The sequence below is a fragment of the Vigna radiata genome, chromosome 8, assembly GCF_000741045.1.
Source record: "Vigna radiata var. radiata cultivar VC1973A chromosome 8, Vradiata_ver6, whole genome shotgun sequence".
Classification (NCBI taxonomy): Eukaryota; Viridiplantae; Streptophyta; class Magnoliopsida; order Fabales; family Fabaceae; genus Vigna; species Vigna radiata.
Window position 1 is genome coordinate 18,547,036 of NC_028358.1, and position 12,335 is coordinate 18,559,370.

The 12,335-nt window shown below is 32.2% G+C and overlaps 2 protein-coding genes across 2 annotated transcripts; both read left to right on the forward strand.

Annotated features, from left to right (window-relative positions):
- The first annotated feature begins 249 nt into the window (after positions 1 to 249).
- On the forward strand, positions 250 to 2,329 carry LOC106771352 (thylakoid lumenal 15.0 kDa protein 2, chloroplastic). The gene is made up of 6 exons (XM_014657321.2): positions 250 to 498; positions 569 to 675; positions 1,277 to 1,367; positions 1,500 to 1,568; positions 1,689 to 1,798; positions 1,882 to 2,329. The coding sequence occupies exons 1-6, from the start codon at positions 294 to 296 to the stop codon at positions 1,972 to 1,974; spliced, it is 675 nt and encodes a 224-aa protein (XP_014512807.1). The 5' UTR covers positions 250 to 293; the 3' UTR covers positions 1,975 to 2,329.
- A 9,191-nt stretch (positions 2,330 to 11,520) lies between these two features.
- LOC111242369 lies at positions 11,521 to 12,335 on the forward strand. The gene is made up of 2 exons (XM_022785304.1): positions 11,521 to 11,917; positions 11,996 to 12,335. The coding sequence occupies exons 1-2, from the start codon at positions 11,726 to 11,728 to the stop codon at positions 12,212 to 12,214; spliced, it is 411 nt and encodes a 136-aa protein (XP_022641025.1). The 5' UTR covers positions 11,521 to 11,725; the 3' UTR covers positions 12,215 to 12,335.

Below are 12,335 nucleotides of genomic sequence, written 5' to 3' on the forward strand. Positions count from 1 at the left end.
CTTCTTCTTTTCTCTTCCGAAACAATTCACCACAGCAAAAATGATGGAAGTTACCGCGGCAGTGGTGCTTGGTGCGGTAAAAGAGGGTATTTTAAAAATTTTATATTGGAAGGGTGGTGACGTTAGTAATAAAGGAGTGCAGAAATGAATAAAGAATAAACCCCTTACCGACAGTGATGGGCCTGACAAAACCTACTCAGTGCAGCACAACCCAAATTGATAAGCCCAACTAAACCTTCTAAAGAAGCATCCATAACAACTGTCTAACAGGGCGTTTCCAGAGAAGGAAGATCATGGCGCATTCTCATTATCTTCATCATATTCCTTCGTTACCATCTTTATCTGCATCTCTCACTTCCCAAACTCCTTCGCTTCCCGTTCGGCGATTACAGCTCAAGACGCTGTCGTATCATGCCCCTTCACACGCCACTTTCAGCTCTTTCAAACCTCTTCATTTTGCTCTCTCTGGAGCCCTCTCACTTGGGTTATTATTCGGAGGTACTTTCCGCTACCTCTCTTTTCCTTTTTCCTAATGCTGCAATGAGAAATTGAAGCTTATAATTTGTAGGAATTCGGGTGGCCGAGGCTGCAAAAGTAGGTGTGAACAAGCCGGAGTTGCTCCCCAAAGAGTTTACCTCTGTCATTGATGTTGCTGGGTTCCTCTCTGATGGACAGGTGTGATGTTATTGGAATTGAAATCAATCTGTTTGCATCTTATGAAATTTGTCTTTGACCGGTATAGAAGTTTTCTATTAGCTTTTAAAAAATTTTCATTTCTAAACCTTTTAATTTAATTTTTTTTTTCCTTTTTATAAATCCTTATAAGAAAGGTTGCACTAACATGTTCCAATTTGTCAACTTTTTTGGCAATTAAACTGAATTCTGTTTATTCTTGAATTTTATTGTAAGAGTTTAATTTTCAAGACTGTAACACTATAAACTATTCATGAACTATTTCAGACATGATTTTTAAATTAGTTACTATATAAATCATTAAAATTACGGAACATGACAGTTTGTAATTAGATGTCATTTTAATTAAATTTTTATTTTTGTTACAGAACTATATAAAACAACAATTTTGTAATTAAAAATAAAAGCAACAGCTGAGAACAAGAAAACTTATTTTGAAACAAAAAGCTTCTTCCATGGTGACAATAGCATGATGCTCTTTCTTTTATTTCCCATTGGGAAGGAACTTAAAACTGAATTTCCGTGTTTGTTAGTTTAGGGTAGAAGGAATGTTAACGATGTCTAATCAATGATTCTTCTACAGGAGAAAAGATTAGCAGCAGAGATTGCTGCTCTTGAAGCAGATACCGGATTCAAGTTAAGGGTTTTGGCCCAGAACTATCCTGATACGCCAGGTTTTTTACTATGGTCATTGCACACAATTTAGCAAAATATGGATCTCACGTAATTCACAGGCTGCTTCTGAAATTTAAGGGTTAAGAATATTATGAGGGAAACTAGAAAGCTGAAACCGATGAATTATGCAGGTTTGGCTGTCAAAGATTTCTGGCAGGTAGATGACAGGACAGTTGTCTTTGTTGCTGATCCCACATTTGGTAAAGGACCCGCCACACTTTTCTTTGTTACTTTTTTCTGCCTTCTTTACTTTCCTTTTTGCTTCTTTCTTGATACATCTAGCAGTAGAGATAATATATGAGGAGGTTTTTGTTGATCAGGTAATATTTTGAATTTCAACGTTGGTGCTTCTGTTGATTTGGACATTCCACGTAGTTTTTGGAGTCGCTTGGCTGGGAAATATGGGAACATTTTCTATTGGAAAGAAAAGGTGGATTCTTCTTCTTCTTCTTCTCAATCTAGCTATTTTTTATTAGCTTAGTTAATAGATTAACATTACACATGATGACATAGGGGGAAGATGCATCTATTGAAGCAGCAGTAACGGCAATTTCTAATTGCCTGAGAGAACCGGTTGGGCCTAATAATTGTTCTGAGGTGAATTAATTTGCTGATTAATATCATTTTGTCGTGAGTTAGGTGTACTGTATAGAAAGGATTAAGGATTATATATACTTCATTTTTAAGTATATTATTCTGCATCTTATGTACTTCATTCATTGTAAATACATATGAAATCATGAAATGTATTTCATTCTATAAAATAGGAGAGGATGAGATGGTACATCAGCATGTTTTGTTAATTATAATAGTTCAGTCTTCAGATGGTGAAGATACATTGACTTCTAAGGTTTGATTAGTTCTGACTTATGGTGATTTATTTTCTGTTTCCTTAGAGAGTAGTGTCCCCTTGTGTCATTGGATGAATAAAGTTAAACAATATAGATGCGAAGCAGTCTTTTATACAGGCTTCTTTGTGAATGTTCCTTAGGTATATACTTATATAGTTTTGTGGTGTAATGAAATAGAATGTTTTACTATGGAATAATTCTGACCTTATCAATTGGTTTTAAGGTTGAATTAAGTTAGATAAAAATTTTAAGATATGAAGGAAGTTATCAGAATTAGTATTCCTAATCAGTAGGTGGAAGATGTTTATGCGTATGAATTTGTGAGTGATGATATCATAACTAATCTAAAACTTCTAAAGCTGCACTATTTTACAAGGTAAATTTAAAGTTACACATTAAAATAGTGAAAAGTAATTGCACCAACACCATGAGGTTATAAATACTACGTTATAGAAATTGTAAAACAAGGGTGTATGCTTTTGTGCCTATCCTTTTATTTAATTCAAGTTTTTTGTCTGTGTTTAAAATGCGTATTACTTTCAGTTCTCTAAAATTGATAAAGTAGTTAATATATCTTATCAATGATAAATTATAGAAAGAAGGAAAAATATATTTTACTCAAATTACATTTGTGAATTAGGTTAGAACTTGTTTATGTTGTGGTCGAACCTCCTCTTAATGGAGACAAACCCTTATGAATTAAAATAATGTGATGAATGAAAATAATATTATGTTATAAATATGTTAACACAAGTTTTATCTTGCATTTGTGAGTATTTACTTAGAGAAAAAAGAAAAACCTTTTTAGTAAATCTTAGTACTTTGAAAAATTAGTGTTTAATGTGGAAAAAATTGTGAGATTAAATTTAAATGGTTAGATTTTTTTCTTAATTTTTAAATTATGAAAATAATTTATAATTATATTTATATATTTTTTGTCAGTGAATAAAAATCGAGATGATAAAAGAATATATGAGCTATATAAATAACAGTCCCAATTACATTATTATAGTAACTAGTAGTATCCGTGTGTACCACGGATTTTTTTTTTAATTCGTATTAAAAAATTAATGTAATTATTCTTATATTTAAATAAATATTTAATTTATATAATTATATTTAAGTGTTATAATTATGTATAGTTCTATATAATTATATTCTAAAACATCATTATCAAATTTCTATAGTAGATCCCTCTCTCGTCAATCAGCGAAGAATAATATATATTTTTATCTGAGCTCCTGTGTAACATATATTATATGATCATTGTATGGGTGAGCTCCTCTGTAACACACAAACAAGCAAACAAAAATGTATGGGTGAGCTAATGTTTACAACATATACAAAAATAGTATTATATCATATATAGCTTCCAACAAAGCTGATAACCATCCCTCATAAAGTTCAACATACCACAACAACTAAATCAACTTCAATTAATTTCTCATAATTTACGCATTGCACACCAGATAATCTTAGGAATAAAACTTCAATTTAGCATAATCAACTAGCATTATTAACCAAATCTTTAACAATCATCTCTATAGAAACTATCATATGACAACACACATTTATATACATTCTTGATCACCTGAGTTCAATCTAAAAGCTCACACACACAAGTATGTATATAACACCAAGATCCAAACCAACAATCTAACTACCCATACCAAAATTAAGATACTAATATATGTACTCAATTACTTCGAGTACTATTAATTATTTAGACAAGTTATTTTATAGTAAAAACAATCACCATTATGAAACTATAAAGGATACCATCAGAAATATCATAGAAATAATTTACATACTATCCCTATACTCATTCTAACCAATTTTAATTCACTTTGAATTCATAATCAATTAGTTATTTTACAACACATCCATTCTTATTTATGTACAATCTTGATTAGTCGAACGTATAGATTAAAACAGAGTGATACACCTTCAGAATACACAATTCTCACTTTCACAAATAAAATGCTTAATTATAGTTAAAGCCTAGATAGTTCAAAAATATTTCAATGGACTAAACTAATTTCTAATCATATTAAATTCAAGAACTTTATAATATTTAAGCATTACTTTCTACTAACTGAACATACATGATATATTTCAAACTATTACAAAGTTCACAAGCACGAATTCAAAGATAAGCTCATTACAGGTTTCATAGCATCATTATCAAATTAATATTTAATCATATTCAACAAGCACTATTTGAAATACATTTTAATTCAACTTTAAAGGCATACCAAAATAACTATAACCAAAACAACCATCCATAGGCCAGTAAAAGCTTGATTAACTCATATCGAAACCCAAAGCAATATTAAATATAAATTTCCAGCACTTAAAGATTCAAACACCCAACCAAAAACATACCAATATTATTTTTTAGAACCTAATTTCACACACACGATGCTATCTAAAAACAACTTAAAAACAACTTAAGTCACAAAATACGAATTTCAACATGATATGCCACAATTAAATCCCAGCCACCACATTCTACTAATTTCACATATATTGTATCCGAACCAAAACCATACAATATTCACAAATCAATAGCTTAGAAGAAAACCCAAAATTTTTCAGATTATCAAACACTTAAACAATCAAACACAAATTAACTCCCCATACCTTGGTCATTCCTTTCTCAGTGAATTCATCTTCTCCCCCTATAGTCAAGCTTGTTTCGCTCTCCCCTAAGCTCAACTCGCACCCTTACTCTGTCGGTCACTCTTAGATGCTAAAGCACTTGTTGTTTCATGCTCTATCCTTATCCCTATGGCTCCTATTATAGGTTTCACTGATACCCACCAACACTCAAAAACCTAAAATTGCTCTCCCCCAATCTCGGATTCTGCCTCCAATAACACACCTTTAACATCACCTTTTATAACTCCTTTCTCACCAGAGTAAAAATTTCTATTTTACTCCTTCCCCCTTTCAATCTCACTCTCATCATCGCATTATGTGGAAGGAAGAAGAATAGAAATAAGAAACAGAGAAGATAAGGAAAAAAAAATAACCTGTAAGCCAGTCTTCCCCCCCTCTCACGATTTCCCTTCATGTGTTCTCGCACAAGCCCATGATTTCCAAAAACAAACCAAAATAAATAAATAAATATAGTTGTAGCAAAAGGACATGGGTCGAGTTTTCTTTTGGTCCCACTCAATTTCGTACTCACATCTGCACACATCACTCATATGTGCATCATAAATCACTACCACACAAATTCATTTTTCCTGATATCATACTCATTTTATTTCTATTTAGCTTATTTTGTTTCGCCTATTATCTTATTTTCACATTTTTAATTCAAATGCTTAACTATTTCACACCACCAAAAGCATGTACACAAGACGTTTACCATCATACATTCTATTCTAATTACCCAGCTAGTATTAAAATAAACCTTTACTCAAAATATTTCAATCACTAACTTATACCTAGGCTTGTATTCATATATTATATTAAAATTAAATACGTATACATGAATCCTTCTTAAAATAAATTGTTGGCATATTCTGCAATAGGATCCCATATAAAATAAATACAAAACATAGTTGATGTTAAAATTTTTAAATAGAGGCATTGGTCTTATGATATCAGAGAAAAAGTTAAACTTAAACTTAAAATATCGTAAACAAAAGAAACATGGATATATAATAAAATGCAATACTGTGAAATATAATTCATTTTAAACAAAGTTAAAGAAAGAAAGATGAATTTGAGGTTGAACAGACATCGACACTGATAAATAAACATGGTTGTGTACTTGAGATTTTTTTTTTTTTTTTTGGAAATTATGCATTTGGGTATGATTTTTGTGTATTTTAAATTATAAACTTAATTAGTAATGTGTAGTAAAACAATAATATTATTATATATGATTAAAATTTATAATTAAACTTGTAATTATATATTATATTAAAATTGACAAAAGATGGAAAATGTAAGTATATTGTGTATTCTGGATTCTGTACAAAATAAATACAACACCAAGATGTTAAAATTTGTCAATTAGAAATATGGAGATATAAATAGCTTATAACAGAAGAATATTAAAAAGGAATTAGCCATATGGAATGAGAAAAAAAAATGAAAATAAACTTAAGATATTATAAACAAAAGTTTATATATATATATATATGACTTTAAGTTGTTATTGCTTTTGTCCCTTTTTTTTCATTAGTAAAGGTGTGGTAATAATCATATGCAGTACAGTTGGATTTATTGAGGGTATAACATGTCAATGATTGGATCTGAATGATTCAAGTGATGTATTATATGTGTTTGAGTATGTTTACATGGGTATGTGATGCTTGGATGCATGTATGATATGTTAAGTATGTTTCCATGTGATCTGGAGTTGATGTATGTATGTTTAAATGCTTGAATCATGTCTAGAATATGTTTTGATTCGGCAATAATCGATTATCATTAGTTATAATCGATTATCTAAGTGTTGGTTTTTGAGTATGGTTTCGGGAAGAATCGATTATTGGGGATGATAATTGATTATCCCTTCTTGCGTGATGTTTCTGGGTAAATTTCACTGGGATAATTGATTATCTTAAGTGATAATCGATTATCACAGTGCATTTTGGTGACAAATGGTGAATTTGATGAAGAATGGACGTGGACCAAGCCTAAGGAGCTTTGGAACATGATGATAATCAAAGATTGAGGTTAGTGGTTATGTTTAGGGTCAGTTTGACTTGTGGTTGAGAGTGGATCATAAGTGAGTGTTGGGATGTATCTGAGTATGTGATTGATGAGAGTGAAGAATAAGTCTACTTGTTGTACCTCGTAAGTCATGGTTCTATCTGCGGATAAGTGCTTCCTTTTGCCTTATGTGCATTGGAAGGACTATTTGGGGTATTGAGCCTTCCTTATGTAGAGGTAAAGGTGTGTTCCTTGTCCTTGTGTGGCAGGACTACATATTCCTTGGCTGAATTGTGGGACTACTCGAGTATATTTGTAGGGGAGACTATAGACGATGTGTAGGGGAGGCTACAAATGTCCTGTAAGGAAAGCTATAGGTAGGTTGTAGGAGTGACTAAAATCAGTGAGGTAGGGTACAGGAGAGAGATGGACTTTTTCCACTATGGTGTTATGGTACAATGATGCTCATGGTGTTGTTCATGACTAGGATAGTCATGATGGTGGTGTATCTATGATGATGATCATGGTACTTGAGATGCTCCAAGTGTTGCTATGTTGATAGCGGTGTTACTATAATGGTTATAATAGGTAGTTAAAATAGGTGCTAATGGGTAGATAGACAAGGGTCTAAGTGTGAGATGTTGGAGATGACATATCAATGGTTAAAGATCGAAGATCGAGGATTAAGTAATTCATTATGTTTGAATTGTTTATGTTCGAAGATTAGGAATCATATTGTTATTACTTCCATGTATGGGGTGCTTGAATATGGTTGATATGGTTAGAAGGTATGTATCTTGTTGTGTGTTTGGTTATGTTGATATAATCAGAAGGTATGTATTTTGTTGTGTGTTTGATGATTATGGTTGATATAATCAGTATGTATGTACCTTGTTGTTATGATTGTTTCCTTCATAGAGAAATATAATTTGGAGCAAGACTTAAAGAGCTCAAGGATAAGAAAAGGAAAAAAAAAAGATTAAAATAAGAGAGCAAGAAAGAAAAGAGGAAAAAAGAGAGAGAGATAGAAGAAAAAGAGCAAAGAGAAGAGGAAGAAAGAAGAGAAGAGAGAATAAAAAAGGGAAGAAGAAGAAAAGAGAGAAATAGAAGAAAAGGAGAGAAGAGAAGAAGAAAGAAGAAGAGAAGAAAGAGAGAATAAAAGCAAAGAAAAGAAGAAAAGAGTACAGAAAGAGAGAGAAGAGAAGAGGATTAGAGAAGAGAAGAAGAAAAGAAGAGAGAAAGACAAGAAAGGAAAAATAGAGAGAGGGAGTAATTGCTACTGAAGGCAACTCCTACTCTAATAATAACCATGGAATCTAAAAGGGAAGGTTTCCAATTCTTTACTTCTTTTCCAATCATTGTGCAATCTTCAAATATTAATTTCTCTTTCAAATCAATTGTCATTCCATGTTCAACAATTTAACAATCAGATTCATTACCATATATATGATTCATTACCATATATCTTCACCTTTTCAATTTCAAAATCAGATTCATTACCATATATCTGAGGGAAAAAATAATCCAACAAATCAATTTCGTACCTGAGATCTAAGACAATACCTATACCATATATCTTTACTTCATTCGTGCCTTCATGAGTAACTTCCAAGACATCCACATTTCCTTTGCAGAATTGCATTGAGATATCCTGAAAAATTCATCAACAGTTAGTGTAGAGGCAATAATATTCCTAGCTTTAATATCATACTGAGCGTTTTTATTCTCATCAGCAATCCACTCAGTAAAAGGTTTTAAAACAATTTTCTCATTAACAGTTTTTATAGGCACAAATGGTCCATTTAAAGTAGCATCCAAGATTCCTTTATCTTGCGATTTAAGAAAAATTTTCATCCTGATTTTCCAAAATTGATAGTTTTCGCCAGCAAACAGAGGTGGTTTTTTTATTGAAGCACCTTCACCAAAAGTTTGAAAACAGGAAGCCATCCCTAGGTGTATAGTTGAATCAAGAAAAACAGAGTCGACTAGTTTGTCAAATATCTTATCAAAACCAACTCTGGTGCCAATTGTTGAAAAACAGGTTGGCTTCTTTATTTCACCACGAGGGGAGGTAAATTGGTGTTGTTTCAAAAAAACTTTCTTTTCGCAATCTTGAAATAAAAGTATAAAGCTTTTTGAAATTTCTTGAATTGCAAGCAATCAGAATATGTATGCAGCGGAAATTACGTAGTTGACTGCGTAAAAAATAAAGTCGACTGGAATGTAAAAGATAAGGGATAGAGAAATGCAAACACAGGTTTTTATACTGGTTCGGCCAACAATGCCTAAATCCAGTGTCCTTCCATCCTAGGAAGCAAATGCACTATAATGGTTGCGGTTTTTACAACAAGGAATTTATAGAAGACCTCCACGTCAAAAATATAAATCTACTCTTTAACCCAAAACCAAAATATAGTTGCACAACACAATCAGACTTGCAGCAAGAATCTCCTCTTCTACAATCTGCAACACCACTCTGAACAATCCTCAAAGTGAACTATCCCACTATATCACAACAGGTCCAATTCCAGCAGTCTTCACAGGATGCCAAGCCTCTCAGAAATTTCCAACAGTCTTCACAGGATGTTAAGCCTACACAATCAATCACAAAAGCACATTCTTGTGCAGATGTTGATCGGCCAATGAAAATAACAGAACACATTCAATACAGTTGACCAAGTCATCAATACTCAACTAACCTTTAAAAATATAGCCGTTAGAGTGCAAGAGCATAACAAAATTCCAAATCAAACAACAAATACAGTCGAATATGTAAAACACAATGTCGACTATCACAATGTCAAACACTTTGAAATTCTTTTCTTCTCAAAATAGCACATAGCACTGATTCTCAAAATCTGTACAAAGGTTTTAACATAGTCAAATCCATTAGTAATTTAGTCGACTATACTAGAACTTTGTAGCACAAGAATAAGTTCGTAAAAGTGCTTGTGATTTCTTGTTGTAAAATATGTGCAGTAAAAGATATGAAATGATGCATAACACATAACACATTAAAGCATATACACATGTTCCAGAAATATATCAATCAATCAACACAAGAACATGTAACATAGTACATACACATACACATGTTCAACATATATTACAGTTTAGTCAGCATAAAAACATGTAATGCAGCAATAACATGTACTTGCTATTAAGCAGTGTGTTGTGATCATTAAAAACTAGATTGATATAGAAATTGTGTTGTCAACAATCTCAACAGAGGTCGTTCGTTTTCCTTTTCCAGGTTCATTGTACGTTGTCACATGTCTCACCTCCTCCAGGCAACTATTCAGAGCATCAAGGTTGCTCTTTTTCCTTTTTCAGGTGCCTTGATTGAAGAATTTTTTATTTTTATAGTTTCTCTCTCCTGTTCATCCATACCTTGCTTATTTTTATAGCCGTGGTGGCTCTCCAACAATTACGTCTTTATCTACTGGTGGCATTCCTCAATGGCGATTTGCAAGAAGAGATTTACATGGAGCAACCTCCCAAATTTGTTGCTTAGGGGGAGTTTTTTGGGTTGGTATTTCGTCTTCCATCTTGTCTTGCAAAATCATTAGCAATTTGGTGTCACTCGAATGCAGAAGCATATATTTTCACTAAGTCTTGATAAATTATATTAGTAACAAGCTTGGTACATATGTGTGTACCAGCCTGAGGGGGAGTGTTACATATATTATCTTTATTTTATATTTATCTTTTATCTTTAAATAGTTTGTTATTATTTCTTATTTGTATTTTGGACTTAGCCCATATTTCTTCTATTATAAATAGAGAATCCTATGTGTGTATTTAACACAAGGGAGATTAATCCCATATATAATTTTCACTATATTCAATAAGAATAAACCCAAGAAAAAGCAAACGACCTGAATATAAATAAGAACAACTTACCAATGTTTCTTAACAAATGAGTTCCATATATAGTTACGAACCGCTTATGATCCTCAAAAAGACTAAGAAGCTCAAGTTTCTGCATATCAATTTTCTCGATTATTGATTCCTCAAAACATAACTGATTTTCTTGTTTAGAGATAAAGAAGATGAAATTGCAGAAATTGAAAACAGAAAATGATTTGTTTAATTGTACATACTCTTTTATCTTCAATCACTCGAGCGCCCTCATTAATTTCATCCTCACTGTTTTCATCCTTTACCACTTCTTTAAGATCCATAACCTTTGTGCCCCCAAAAAATAAGCATAAATCAGTAAAAATAGGCATAAATCTATAAAAAAATAGTACAAAAAATATAAAAAAAATGTCATTATTCATCACCTGGCATGTGTGAGAATGATAAAACGTTTGCATTTTTCAACCGTGCAAGCCTGAAATTTTTTGAAAAGTAGTGATGTCAAATCTTATATCCATTATGATATTTGTTCATTATATCAAGATTATAGTAGAACATGATAAAGGACAACTGTTTTTTAAGCACTACGTAAAGTAAAAAATATGGTTCAATTTTTCTTATATACAATTGTCTTTTATAGGTTAAAAGCTCTTTTTGGTCCCAATTTTGGTTCAAAAAATTCGTTTTGGTCCCTGAGTTGAATTTGTGTTCAATTTCGTCCCAAAGAACGAATTTAATGTTGAATTTGGTCCTTTTCATTAACTCCGTTAAAATTGTTAATGGCAAGGTGTCCAGCTCTGCAACTGCTATGTGAGGTGTCAGTTTTTTGCTGACTAGGCATCCTTTCTAGCCGTTAGAAATTTTTAAATTAAATTTCTTAATCAGGTTTTTGATTTTGGGAATAAATTGAAGAGAGTGGATTCTAAATTAGGGTTTTTATTTCCCAATCTTTTTCCCTTTGTTAACGAGCCATGTTTGCTTCCCATTCTTCTTCATCTTCTTGGAATACCTTGGGCCGCCGTACTTCTCATCATTCCCCTTGGGGTGGTTCAATGGGGCCAGGGGTAATCCCCATTTGCAATTGTGGTGAGATAGTAGTAGTAAAAATGGCTAGAACTCCAAAGAATGCGGGAAGATATTTTTGGGGTTGTCGAAACTACAAGGTAATGTGAATATAAACCCTACATTTTTGTTGATTAATTAACACTCTGTTTGACATTTTTCTTGTTGATGAATAATAGAGTGAAGCTGGTAATGACATGTGTTGCAACTATTTCAAGTGGTGCAGTAAAGAAAATGATGACGAAAGGGATGTTATTATTGGGAGGCAAAGGGGGAAGATTTATGATCTGGAAAACGCACTCAAAGCTTCGAAGAAAAAAATCCAATTATTAGTAGCAGTGACTGGTTTTCGTAGTGTAGTTAACATAGTTATGTTTTGTGTATTTTGGTTGAAGTGATGATGTTTGTAGAGGTGGTCCCAGTGTGGTTGAACGTACTGATTTAAGGTCAATGGAGTTGAAATGTTGTGATGTTTAGGTTATGGCTATATTTGTTGTAGTAAATGATGAAATTTTATAC